The following is a 14124-nucleotide window of genomic DNA, read 5'->3' on the forward strand; positions in this document are numbered from 1 at the left end:
AACAGAGAGACTGAGACGGAGTTTCTTTCCTCAGGCCATCAGGATTGTGAACTCCGACCTCACCAGGACCCCCACATAGACCCACACAACTGCCCCTCTTAGGCACACACACACACACACACACACACACTTACTGTAAATATTGTGTTGTTTTTTATTGTAAATAGTGTGTACTTGTTGCCCTTGCACATTCCTGCTGAGCATTGCCACTTTCATTTCACTGCACACCCTGTGTGTGTATGTGACAAATAAAACATCTTGAATCTTGAATCTTGAATCTTGACCCCCGTACAATCTCTGAGCAACCCACTGTCTAAATACCCCCTGCAAATATACCAATGAGTGTGTCATCCAGTATTGAGTGTCATTTTATATAATTACCTTCGCATTGAAAATGCGGAAGGTTATGTTTTGATCGCCGTGTATTTATTTATTTGTATGCGTGTTACTCGCATAACACAAAAACTATTTAACCGAATCGCATGAAATTTGGTGGGATGATTGGTTATTATCCGGGGACCATTTGATTAGATTTTGGGATCGATCGGGTCAAAGGTCAAGGTCATGAAAAGGTCAACATCTTCTTTTTACCATAGCACGGTCAATTTCTATCCAATTGGCAACTAATGCCAAAATGTTCATAATTCAACGCCAAATCTTGTGATATGCGAAGGTATGCGCTCTACCGAGTGCCATTTCTAGTTTATTTTATTTTTATCATTATTTGTATTTGTATTTTATTATTGTCTGGTAGCATGTTTCTTATGTTTCCTGTATTTGTAACTTGTTCTTCCTTGAAGGAGAAAAAAAAATCAAATAAACACATTTAAAAAATAACAAAATACTGCCGGGCCTGCTTATCACTTCAGATGATATTGATGCACGTTTACAATGTGCATAATCTGCAGCCACCTTATGACCCAGGTAGACAACAACGCCGTTGACCTGGTGACGTCAGTACGTCCCTGGGATCGGGCCAGAGGGCAGAAGAGAATGAAGCTGAACTGTGACAATTAGCATGGAATAAATATAATGAAGCAAAGACAAGAAGCCATCCACACAGATGTGACGTCATTTAAGTCGATGTGCTTGTACATTCACTATTGCTCAAGAACGATGTAGTTATTGTCTTGACATGTTTAAAAGAAACAGCTTTAGCAGAAGGGATTTCCTGCAGATGTATTGTCCTTCAGACTCTTCAGTCCTCCAGGACAACAGATGTCGGAAATGCACGTTTACGGAGAAAGCGAAGAAGAAGAAAAAGACGCAGTAGAAGAAGAAGAAGAATTAGGCTCCTCCCACTCAACATGGCGGCCTAGAGCATCGTCCACGCTCGTTTGTTGACATATATAAAGAACAAGCTTGTGCTGTTTTTGTGGATTTACAACAACTATCAGGATGTCGAGACTCATCGTGAAGAACCTCCCTGACGGGGTGAGTATCCCGCCGGTGTCAGCGGCGTGTTGAGCGCCTCCGCTCGGGTGAGGGTGGTTCGTGACGGCGTGTGTTGTGTGCAGATGAAGGAGGAGAGGTTCCGCTCGATGTTCGCGGCCTTCGGGACCGTGACGGACTGCTCTCTGAAGTTCACCAAGGACGGGAAGTTCCGCAAGTTCGGCTTCGTGGGGTTTAAAGCGGAGGACGACGCGGACGGAGCTCAGAAACACTTCAACAAGAGCTTCGTGGACACCTCCCGAGTGACGGTGCGCCTGCGCGGCTCGGCACGTGCGTCGTGCGCGTTGTTGTCTCTCCATCCGTGAACTCCCGAGCTTCGTGTGTTGCAGGTGGAGACGTGTAAGGCTTTTGGAGACCCCACCAAAGCAAAAGCCTGGAGCAAGCACACCCAGATCTCCGGCCCGAACAAGTCCTCTCCTTCGGCTGCTACTGTCGGCAAAAAGGTCATTTTTTATGTGATCAAATCTCGAGATATGCACATGCAAAGGAGCATATGTACACACAGTACGTACACAATGGTACTCAGACAAAAAGATAAAAATAACATGTAAAAAAAGAAAGGAAAAAAAGAATATATATAAATACGAGTATACATGCAAAAACCTGCATACATATTGACATACATATGCACATACTTGCATACCCTAGTACACAGTAACAAAGATTTCTTTTGTTTCTTCTTCCAGAAAAAGGAAACCGATGACAAACTTGGGAATGTGAGTACATGTGACTGTTGTTTAAATGTTAATTATATAAGATCTGAATGTGTATGAGATGGAACCAAATCTGGGCTGCCTATCACACATCAATGCTTCGTTGGTAACAACCAATAATTGCACATAGCACAGTTTTAAGAATTATGTTTATATTCCGCTCCTTATCAGCCTCATTAAAATAGTTAAATATAGATGTGATTTACATTTTCATCTCAGATTTGTTAGCATGTCATTACCCATTCAACATTATTCCTTCCTTCACATTTATTGTGTCGTAATGTTTTCATGTACCTGATGCACGCACTTGTATTAATGTCATTCTGACAATCGGTGTCATTTATATATTTAATTCAGTTTGAACTCTTGCTCCTTGCTGTGCGTCTCAGCTGGAAGAGGACCAGGGCTTCAAGGAGTTTCTGTCAGTGCATCAGAACCGAAGCCAAGTCCAAACCTGGGCCAATGACACGGTGCAGCAAACAGCCGATCCTGACGCGGGACGGGCGAAGGCTCAGGGCAAGAAGAAGCCCGCTCTGGATGACTACCTCAACTTTGACTCAGAGGAGGGGGAGGAAGACGAAGATGAAGGTTGGTAACGGTGATCCCTTTTTAGTGTAGGTCGGTCACCTTTTCTGGCATTTGTAGTTCATAACTGGAAATGTGTCTGACTTAACAGTCTTAGGTTGCAATAGATTCATGGATGTGTGGGGTAGAAGTTGCAGTCAATTACAAATGCTTCACATCACAAGAAATATACATGAATAGAAAAGACGAGGAATAAAAGAAGCTTGACTTTTCTCCGTATTGTTGTTGCTTTCAGGCGCCACGAAAGAAGCTCTGAAGTCTGGCTTGTCAGATATGGAGTACCTGCGCTCCAAAGTGGCACAGACCGACGCCACCGTGGAGGAGAGTGAGGAGAAGCACGATGGTGATGACGATGAGGACCGCGGTCCCATGCAGCTCTCAGACAGCGCCTACGAGAGCGGTGACCGAGACGCCGCGTCCAAGACCAAATCCTCTGTTTCTTCTAAGGATAAGAAGCAAAGCAAAGCAAAGAGAACTGCCAAGCAAGAGGTGACTGCTGGCATGGACTCATCAACTCTACTATTCAACTCAGCTCAGTATTTGTATTCTGGTTTCTACCCACATCTGTGTGTTACAGACGGAGCCGACGACAGAGTTCACAGTGAAGCTGAGAGGAGCCCCGTTCAACGTGAACGAGGTGAGTGAACACAGCTTCCTGGTTCAGAGGAGCAGGGATGATATTGCTAATTTTAGTGTTTGCATTTATGACACAAAGATATTTTGCATGACATCAATAGCAACAAATCCGAGAGTTCATGACGCCACTGAAACCTGCAGCCATCAGGATTGGGAAGAACGACAGTGGAAATAGGACAGGTGTGTTACTGAAAGCATTTGTCAATCATATACATTGTATTTTGGTCATAGATATATTATCCTGGATACCACATTGTATGTGTCTATGCTGACTATGTGTGTTTCAGGTTATGTATATGTGGACTTGCACTCTGATGAAGAAGTGGAAAAGTCTTTGAAGAAGAATAAAGACTATATAGGTGAGAAATAAAATGTCTGATATCCAATTTGTTAGATTATCACTGACCTCCCTGGCTAACTGACACACCTTGGGCCTGTGTTTGTCAGGCGGCCGTTACATCGAGGTCTTCCGCGTGGATGCTTCTGGGGGTAAAGGCAAGAAGGAAAAGAAGGACAAAGAAATTGACAGGAACTTCACCAGGGAGCTTAAGGAGGATGAGGAAGAGGAAGATGTTGCAGAGTCGGGTCGACTCTTCATCAGGAACCTTCCGTACACCTGCACTGAGGAAGAGATCACACAGCTTTTTTCTAAACATGGTAGATATAAATGAAAAACTTCCACACATATACAAGTTCACACAGTCGTTCCCTCTTTTCAGAGGTGAGAACAACTTTACAATCTTTACAGGTCCTCTGTCTGAGATGCTCTTCCCTATCGACAATCTAACAAAGAAACCGAAAGGCTTTGCTTTCGTCACGTACATGATACCCGAGAACGCCGTGACAGCGCTGGCTCAGCTGGACGGACATATATTTCAGGTATTTGATCACCAACTGATGTTTGAGATGCATCTGTACACCACGGACCTGCACTGGATTCAGTCGTACAACTTCATTTTAAAATGACGTTCGGGCCGATAGACGTCCTCATTCTCACATGCTTTAGGGCCGGATGCTTCATCTGCTGCCCTCCACACTGAAGAAGGAAAAGACGGACTCTTCAGATGCTGGTGGTCCTGGCTCTTCGACTTATAAACGGCAAAAAGATGCTAAAAACAAAGCTTCTAGTTCCAGGTATATGTAGTCCCAATAACCCTCTGCTTCTGTGTTTTTTGTTTCTCTGAATTTACTCATGAAGCTTAATTATTGTTGTTTATAGTCAATTACGTGAGCCCTCCCTCATTCCTCTTATTCATTTAATGTTACCTTCTAGCTCCCACAACTGGAACACCTTGTTTCTGGGCACAAGTGCGGTGGCAGATGCCATTGCTGAAAAATACAACACCACAAAAAGCCAAGTCCTGGACCATGTGAGTATCCTGTATCCTGCATTAACACAAGACGGTAGAAAAGTAAATGCTTGAGGTACCAGTGTGAGCATGAAGTACTATCCAAGTCCAGTTTGAGTTACAGATCTGTGAGTTTGAAGGTTTCTTCAGCTGCCAAAACACTTTAAAGGGATTTATGAAGTTATGGGGAGGAAGTGTACTACTCTGTACTACTGTTGTATCTTTAAAGATAAAAACAGTCAAAAAAGATGCCATCTAGAATACATGCTTGCAAGTATTCAACTGATCAAAGCAGGACCTTGTTGGATGACGTGTCATTGCTTTTGGACAAAAGTTGAGCCAGGTTTGACCTTTTTGCTGGCCGACTGTGATCTGTGTCCGTGGTCCTGTGATGTGGCCGCCTCTCGCCATGCCAATGCAGCCTTCCCATGCAAATGAAAGCAGGGCTGTTTGTCTGTGAATGCATGTTTTGTGTCTTCTGTTGCAGCTACATGTGTCTCATTAGGCCAACGGAGCAGCCGTGTGTAAAGTTTCTTTATACTTCTCTGGTCAGGAGTCCAAGGGAAGTCTTGCCGTGAGGATGGCTCTGGGGGAGACGCAGATTGTTCAAGAGACTCGTCAGTTTCTGCTGGACAACGGTGTCAGTCTGGATTCCTTTAGTCAGGTATGCTGAACTTGCAAAATTGCCAATAATCATTTAAATTGTGCCCATAATGCAGTTACCTTGGTTAAGATAGTTTCCTGCATGTGTCGTTGCCCTGCTGTACAGGCGGCAGCAGCGAGGAGTACGACTGTGATCCTGGTGAAGAATCTTCCAGCTGGAGTGACGGCGTCAGAGCTGGAGGAGCTGTTCTCCCCTCATGGCTCTTTGGGCCGGGTGCTGCTGCCGCCCTCCGGCCTCACCGCCATCATCGAGTTCCTCGAGCCAACGGAGGCCAAACGAGCCTTCACTCGGCTAGCCTACAGCAAGGTGTGTGTGTGTAGCCTTATTCCAGAAAAACCTGCAGCATATATTTGAGGCACTTTAAAGTGAGTTACTGTACTGACAGTCTCTGTGTAAACCGTAGTTCCATCACATCCCTCTGTACTTGGAGTGGGCACCTGTTGGGGTGTTTTTGGCGGCCAAACCAGAACCAGGTAAAATCACTTAAACACATAAACGTACAATACTTTTACACATGTACTAAATTGAATAACCAAAACTGTCTTTTCATCTGTCCTCAAAGTAGTACAAAAAGAGGATGCAATGACAGAGGAGAAGAAGGATGATGATGAAGAAGAAGAGGAGGAACGGGAATCTGCTCCCGGTTCAACACTTTTCATAAAAAATCTTAATTTCAGCACGACACAGGAGAAACTACAGGAAGTGGGTTAATTAATGAATTCAGCCCTCGGAAGCGTTTGATAATCCTGATGTGAGGGTTCAAGCATAGTTTCATATTGTTTTATCTGTTTGTTGCAGACATTCTCCAAATGTGGCAAGATCACATCCTGTACCATCTCTAAGAAAAAAGATAAAACGGGTACTGTACCAAAGTTATAAATATGGTTTATTTGAACACATGGGGTTCTGTTGGAAGATAATCTCTGTGTGTTTCTCTGGCTTTGCAAGAGCAGTCTGTTGATTTTGTGTAATCACAACCACCTTACAATGTTGGTTTGATTTCCAGGCAAGGTGCTGTCCATGGGCTATGGCTTTGTCCAGTACCAGTCAGCAGAGGCAGCCCAGAAAGCCCTGAAGAAACTGCAGGTACCACACCATACTCCTTCTAGCCACCTTCCTCTACAACACAGGTGTCAAACACAAGGCCCGTGGGCCAAATCCGGCCCGCCACATCATTTTATGTGGCCCCTGATGACCTTGAAAGACATGTGATCCCCTTTTCTTCAAGAAATTGGAGAAAAATGTCCCGTGCTTTTATTTTGAAGGTTTCAAATTAAATGGATTTATGTTGTAATATTAGAGACATTCTCTTATGTACAACATTTCTACACTCAAAAAAACAATAATCAAATGCAAATAGTTATTTAACAATATGTTAGAGGAGTTTATGAAGTGTTTCCGGTCCTTTAAGAGGGCGGCCATGAGTTTGACCCCCCTGCTCTACAACCTGGTCCTTTACTAAAGTTTGTTCTCTGTCCCAACCCTCCACCAGCACTGTAGTGTAGATGATCACCAACTAGAGCTGAAGATTTCTGAGAGAGCCACAAGGTAAGATGCGCATCGGAAGGGTTTCGATGTGTAGTGTAAACCGTTACTTCTGTTGTCATGACTACCTCAGTCGTTTCCACGATGTGCAGATCCACTGAAGGGTCACGGAAGAAGAGGCAAGGCGAGAAGAAACAGACAGGATCCAAGATCCTTGTGCGAAACGTCCCCTTCCAAGCGACTGTCAGAGAAATTCGGGAACTCTTCTGGTAGGCGTTGCATGCACACAAGTGTTTTAGTATTCACACCATGTGTGGAGTATGTTTAGAGCCAGATCATTAAACAATAATATACGTTTCCACTGTCCCTTCAGTACATTCGGAGAGCTGAAGACGGTCCGTCTTCCAAAGAAAGCAGCTGGGTCAGGGAATCACAGAGGCTTTGGCTTTATTGACTTCCTCACCAAACAGGACGCTAAGGTCTGCGTTATGCGAGCTTTCAGATGTGTATTTAAGAAATCTATTGCCCTCTAGTGCTCATCACTAACATAACGCCCCTGTACTCTCCATAGAAAGCGTTTGCCGCTCTGTGCCACAGCACCCATCTGTATGGGAGGCGCCTCGTGCTGGAATGGGCTGACGCCGAGGAAACAGTCGAGACATTGAGACGGAAAACAGCTGAACATTTTCATGGTAAATCAACAAACTTTAGTAAAAACATGAAGAAATTAAAACATCTGAGCTGTGTATTGATTGTATTTCTCTTTAATAATTATTTTGCGTGACAGTGGCCACCAAGAAGCAGCGAAATGCAGAAGTTTTGGAGGGAATTAATGACGCGATGGAAACTGGAGATGGGGAAGACTGAGTTGCCAAAACGTTATCTCCTGAAGCCTGGACCAACGATCCTGTGATTGTCTGTATGAACAGGACTGAACAAAATAAGGACCTGAGCGCCGTGTGCAAAAGGAACTAATTATGATGATTTTATCAACTTTGTGGAACTTCTGGACTTATTACATTATTTCTAATGGATTGTATAGAATGATGCCTCAAATAAATATGTTTGGACTGATGTTAGTTTTTCTATAAAATGTACTTTCAAGTTTTAATAGTCTCATGTTGTGTGGCCTGTTGTACTTATAATGTTTCCTACATTTTGCTTGAAAAAAACTAAACAAAGTCTCTGCCTGATGATTCAATTCATTTTATTTGTAGAGCCCATTCTCACAAATTCCTCTGAGTGCTTTACAATCTGTACACATAGACATCCCTGACCTTTGACCTCACATGGGATCAGGAACAACTCCCAAACAACCCTTCAGTGGGTAAAAGGTCAGAACCCTTGAGAGAACAGAGGAGGATCCCTCTCCAGGATGGACAGGTGTCATAGATGTCATGTGACCAGAAGGAATCATTACACACTAATTAAAACACAGGAACAACACAATGAAGATGACAGAGAGGATGAAGAGTTGGTAGTCGGCATAATCCACCATCCAGACCTCCACCATCCATCAGATGGAGGTAGAAAGGAGGAGTGGGCGGGGCATCAGCAGGGCCATGGCATCAGACTCAGATCAGATGGAGGTAGAAAGGAGGAGTGGGCGGAGCATCAGCAGGGCCATGGCATCAGACTCAGCCAGGTCCAATGGACCCTATGAGACGTGAAGTCACAAGGACTCCGGAGAGAAAGCAGAGTTAATAATGTGCAATGGAGAGATGACAATTCATACATAAGGAGAGAGAAAAGAGGAGAGAGGAGCTCAGTGTATCTTAAACTGCCATAAGGAGAGAGGAGAGAGGAGCTCAGTGTATCCTAAGCGTCCATAAGGAGAGAGGAGAGGAGAGAGGAGCTCAGTGTATCCTAAACGTCCATAAGGAGAGAGGAGAGAGGAGCTCAGTGTCTCCTAAGCGTCCATAAGGAGAGAGGAAAGGAGCTCAGTGTATCCTAAGCGTCCATAAGGAGAGAGGAGAGGAGCTCAGTGTATCCTAAGCGTCCATAAGGAGAGAGGAGAGGAGCTCAGTGTATCCTAAGCGTCCCCCTCAGCCTCTCAGCCTCTAGCAGCATCTCCAGGTGAACCTGGTTCAGGTCTCACTATCAGACCATCAAGAGGAAAGTCTTCAGTCTACATGAGGGGGCGGAGTCTGATTAATTACAATGTTTCATAAATCAAAAGGGAGGATTACCTAAATTATTTATCAATTTGTGAGAATATAATTTGTAGTCAAAACAAATGTCTAACATCACGCGTCAGTTGTGTGCATCTGTGCAAGTGACATCATAGCCGGTCTTTTATTTTGAAAGTACATTTCCCGGTGTGCTTAAATAGCTGGTCACGCGCGGTGTCATGTGACCTGTTCATGTCAGCTGTTCATGTCAGCATGGCGTCCAGGCTCAACAACATGTTTGCTCTTGGAAGTGTTCTCGCGGTGTTAATCGTGTGTGTTCGAGCTGACATACGAACCGCGGTACTGAGCACACAAACCGGGAAGCTGTCGCTTGTTGAGGGATATCGAGACGATTTTGTGGCTTGGGCGAACTTTACTGACGACATTACCAAATCAGGGTGAGTTCACTCCCTCGGCGTTTCTGATTACTTCTTGGTCCAGCCTCAGTATGCTCCGATGTGAGGTTGTGGGACAGGTATGTCTACTTGTACAGATTATAAAGCACTCTGAGACAAATTTGTGGAAATGGGCTATAGGCCTACATATGAACTGAATTGAATTAAGTATGCCTTCTCTAATATCTTCTAGCAGCACAGGCAATGTTTCCTGATATTAATGCAACCCAATAGCGAAACCGTAAAGCACTCAGATCCGTGTCTTCTTTTCAGCTGGTCTTTCCTGGAGGTCACGACCAGCAGTCGGTACAATGACAGCGTCCAGGCGTATGCAGCCGGCGCGGTGGAAGCTGCACTCACCGCGCAGGTGAGTTCCTACAGGCCTCGTGGTGCTCGACTTGCAGTCTGAGTGTTTTATTCACTGACTTTAATCAGGGTTCGTACGGTCATGGAAACCCTGGAAAAGTCATGGCATTTTAAAATGGTAATTTCAAGGCCTGGAAAAGTCATGGAAAATACTTGAATCACAATTTTTGGAAAAGTGATGGAAATGTGTTATAATCACATGTTCATTTACATCGAGTTTAAAATAATTCATATAATAATTCATTTTCAAAAATGTTCATGTATATACCAAGATTTCAGTTTGGTCATGGACATTTGGTTTAAAGTCCTGGAAATCCATTGTCAACATGTGTCAGAGCCCTGCTTGACCTCATGACCCCGTGTCTGCCAGCTCATCTATAAGCACTGGATGAACACGCTTCTCGGCTACTGCGGGCCCTTCAGAGCTCCATCTGTGTACTGCAAGCGCCTCGAGGCTTTCATCGCAACCAATTTAAAGTGGGTTCAGGAGCAAATGGAGACGCAGCCCAGTTCCCCCTACTGGTACCAGGTACTCGACGAACATTTGTAGGATGAATAATAATATCCCTTTCCTGAATACAATAAGGCTAAAGGCCGTAAATGGGATGTTTCACAATCTGTTTCTCCTCGTCAGGTGCGTCTGGCGCTGCTGCAGCTGAAAGGTCTGGAGGACGGCTATAATGAGGACCTCTCATTTCCAATAGGGTCTTTCTCCCTCAACCCATTTGGCTTCCTGTAAGTGGTTATCTCAATTTTTTTTTTTTTCAATTCTCAATTGCACAAATCAATGTATTTACTGTTCCTTGGATCCTAAGCATTGTTTATTGCTGTCGGCTCACACTCTACCTCGTCTCCCTCCGACCAGACTTTTCCAAATGGGTGGCGATCTGGAGGACTTGGAATCTGCTCTGAACAAATCCAGCCAAACTCGACCTCTTGGATCTGGCTCCTGTTCTGCTCTCATTAAGCTGCTGCCAAACAATAAGGAACTGCTGGTGTCACATGACACCTGGAACAGCTACCAGGCCATGCTGCGCATCATAAAGAAATATATGTTTGCCTTTCGAGTTTCTCCTTCAGGTAGTGTCCTTAAGATGAAAGTGTGTTGAAACTCCAATAATAGACGGGTCGTGCTGCTGCCGTCTAGAATAGACTAGTGTGTGTGACTATAGATTTGTGTAACTTTATTGTGTTTCTTCCGTCAGAGGAGCGTTTCCTTCCTGGAGGAACTCAGGCTTTCTCCTCTTATCCCGGATCCATCTTCTCTGGAGATGACTTCTATATCCTCAGTAGTGGCCTGGTGAGAACTGTTGGTACTTGGCATTATAGAACGGGTGTTAAAAATATACTGCAGTATGTCAATGTGTTATCTTTTTGGCTACTAAACAGTTTCTTGTTTTTAATCCATCTCCAGGTGACCTTAGAAACCACCATTGGCAACAGTAACCCTGCTCTCTGGAAGTTTGTTCAGCCCACAGGAGGCGTCATGGAGTGGTTGAGGAACATTGTGGCCAATCGACTGGCTGCTACTGCCAAAGAGTGGGCCGAGATATTCAGCCAGTACAACAGTGGAACGTGCGTTTTACACTTTAAAAAAAAAAAAAAAAAAAATTACATCTGAGAATGTGATTTATACTTTTGAATATTGTGCCTTTTTGGGGGGTATTTTTGAGATTGTCTCATTCCTGTTTAACCAACATTATCAACACTTTGTCCTGATGAAATCCAGTCTTCTGCTATTTGTCATGAGTTAAAAATTCCAACTGATGACATAATTAGATTAGATAGGAGCTGGGTCCAACGGCTCATGGGGTCACCAGGCTGAGTGTTTGTTGTGAAATGAAATCAACAGCATTGATGCACAGTAAACCCTAGGGTAAAGGTTATATGCTCAATTTGATCTGTGTGTGCTTTGTAGGTATAACAACCAGTGGATGATTGTGGACTACAACCATTTCACTCCAGGACGGACTGACATTAAAGAGGAGCTCTTTGTTGTTCTTGAACAGATTCCGTAAGTCTTTGCAACAAATCTTTAATCAAAATACAATATTTATGTTCATGACTTTTAAACCCGTCCGCTAAATTAAGCTTTTCTAATCTCTTTTATGTTGCAGGGGACGAGTTGTCTACTCTGATAAAACTCAGGAACTGCTAGAGAAAGGGTACTGGGCAAGTTACAACATACCGTAAGTATCCAATATAAAAGTTTAATGTTAATATACATTGTAGATTATGTGTGTTCTATGTAAAATGGTCTTTTTATTTATACATAGATACTACGTAGACATATTCAATGCCAGTGGCTGCAATGAGTTGGTGGAGAAGTTTGGCCCGTGGTTCTCTCTGGACGATAATCCTCGGGCTCAGATATTCAGGAGAAACCAGACGACTGTGAAAGATATGGACTCAATGGTCCGCCTTATGAGGTACAAACTAGTTCTAATGTTGGATGTTATATTTGTTCATGCATATGACACCAATCATGTTTTATTCATGAGATGTGTCTCCTCAGGTACAATAACTTCAAGGAAGACCCATTGTCAAAGTGCGACGGCTGTGATCCACCTGCGAACGGAGAGAATGCCATCTCAAGCCGGTCGGACCTGAACTCGGCTAATGGCTCGTATCCGTTTGGCGCCTTGAGGCAGAGGTCGCATGGAGGAACAGACATGAAGGTTTTGATGTTTCTCATTTAATTTCTTGCCATCATCTATTTCTTCTGCCCATACTACTATCCATCATGATCCCCAAATCTTTTCTGTGTTTGAATCGGGCCTATCGAAGAGATGTTGGCTAAATCTGATGCATTGTGTGTTTCTGTGCAGATGACCTCCTTCGGAATGTTTCGGGACTATGGCATGCTGGCAGTGAGCGGGCCAACATGGGACCAGTTGCCGCCCTTCCAGTGGAGCACGTCCCCATACAAGGACCTGATGCACATGGGCCACCCTGATACGTGGGCATTCAAGCCGATAAAAGTCACCTGGACTCCTTAACTGTTATTACGCTGTCTATTCAAGTAGCATGATGAATGTTAATACTTCCAGTTGTTTGAAGTTTTGATAAAGGGAAATGATAAATGGAAATGTGACTTGCATTTTATGAACATCTAGGGTTTCCCCCTGCGTCAATTTGTTGACTCGGCTGTCACTTTGGTTGATTCCAAGTGTAGAAACACGGTTTTACGGATGTGTTGACTAAATAAATTAATAGATCGATCAACAAAATCATCTGACCGTTGTTCGACTAAGGTTTTCTTTGGTCCAGGACTGACAACAAATATTAATATTATTAATTCTCAAGAGTGGCAATAATATTTAGGATGTATTGCAGTATTAAAATGCAACTATTTGTACGACTAAAGCTCACATGGTCCAAGAGCGTTGAATGTTAGGCATTATGGAAATACACAACCTGGCTGTTCAGTGGGAACTTGTGCAATATGTCCTGTAATTGATTTGAAAAGTGTTTCTACAAGACTACATCGATCTTTGAAGAAATCACTTACTCGGCAAATGTTTTGATTTTGTTCATAAGTTAAAACTTTTTTTTATTTGTTATATTTCACTGAGTCTCTCAAATAGCCTAAATCGTTGCCTTTGCAAAAACAAATCTCACCATGTATGGAGGACTTAAAATGACTTAAGTATGAATGCATGCATGAATAAATGTATAAATACAGGAATGAATAAATATTAGTTATAAATCAACAGGACATCATTAAATAAATGTATCTCTTTTATTTATTTCTGTGTCCACACGTATTTCTTTTATTTATGTGTGACATTTACGTGTCCGTATATTCAAATGAGCTGGGCGGTCCGAACCTCTGTCTGAAGCTTGATTGGTCACAGGAGTGTGATGCACCTGGTCTGTTGTGCTCTACTACTTCTGCCTGGCACATGAAGCTGAAGTTGGCTCGCTCAACTAACAGTTAGCAGAAGTTAGCAGAGACAGCTTTCTGACTTCAGCCGTTTATCAATTCCAAGAACACTGAGTACAGACTCGTGTTCTTTTGGAGTCTGGTCTTGGGGGTCTGGTCTTGGGAGTCCAGACTCTCGAGGACGCAGGACGGTCTTTCTGGTCGTGTGACGTCACCACATCAACTGTTCTTGCGCATGAATTTACTCCAATTATTTACTGTAAAATACTTTACAGTGGAGTAGAATGTGTTGCGGTGTTCACTGTTTGGCGTAGGCTACGAATAAACGGTAATAAAAATACAACGTCTCGTAGCTTTCCTGACCCAGGGTCGCTACAATATGAAGTTATGAATCTTAACCCTCAGTCAAATTGACGTAACGT

General features: G+C 43.5%; 2 protein-coding genes across 2 annotated transcripts; both read left to right on the forward strand.

Annotated features, from left to right (window-relative positions):
- The first annotated feature begins 1322 nt into the window (after positions 1-1322).
- rbm19 (RNA binding motif protein 19) lies at positions 1323-8080 on the forward strand. The gene is made up of 24 exons (XM_056418704.1): positions 1323-1434; positions 1518-1700; positions 1782-1895; positions 2139-2168; positions 2555-2753; positions 2986-3239; positions 3328-3387; positions 3488-3566; positions 3674-3745; positions 3834-4043; positions 4135-4265; positions 4393-4520; positions 4660-4756; positions 5289-5399; positions 5505-5705; positions 5803-5872; positions 5962-6101; positions 6198-6258; positions 6406-6485; positions 6892-6947; positions 7037-7153; positions 7258-7363; positions 7456-7576; positions 7672-8080. The coding sequence occupies exons 1-24, from the start codon at positions 1399-1401 to the stop codon at positions 7749-7751; spliced, it is 2736 nt and encodes a 911-aa protein (XP_056274679.1). The 5' UTR covers positions 1323-1398; the 3' UTR covers positions 7752-8080.
- Positions 8081-9262: 1182 nt separating this feature from the next.
- plbd2 (phospholipase B domain containing 2) lies at positions 9263-13565 on the forward strand. Its single transcript, XM_056418829.1, has 12 exons — positions 9263-9453; positions 9724-9817; positions 10187-10345; positions 10451-10551; positions 10682-10896; positions 11022-11116; positions 11231-11391; positions 11735-11830; positions 11934-12005; positions 12093-12245; positions 12332-12494; positions 12645-13565. The coding sequence occupies exons 1-12, from the start codon at positions 9269-9271 to the stop codon at positions 12813-12815; spliced, it is 1665 nt and encodes a 554-aa protein (XP_056274804.1). The 5' UTR covers positions 9263-9268; the 3' UTR covers positions 12816-13565.
- Positions 13566-14124: the final 559 nt, after the last annotated feature.

Source organism: Pseudoliparis swirei, chromosome 7 (genome assembly GCF_029220125.1).
Source record: "Pseudoliparis swirei isolate HS2019 ecotype Mariana Trench chromosome 7, NWPU_hadal_v1, whole genome shotgun sequence".
Taxonomy (NCBI): Eukaryota; Metazoa; Chordata; class Actinopteri; order Perciformes; family Liparidae; genus Pseudoliparis; species Pseudoliparis swirei.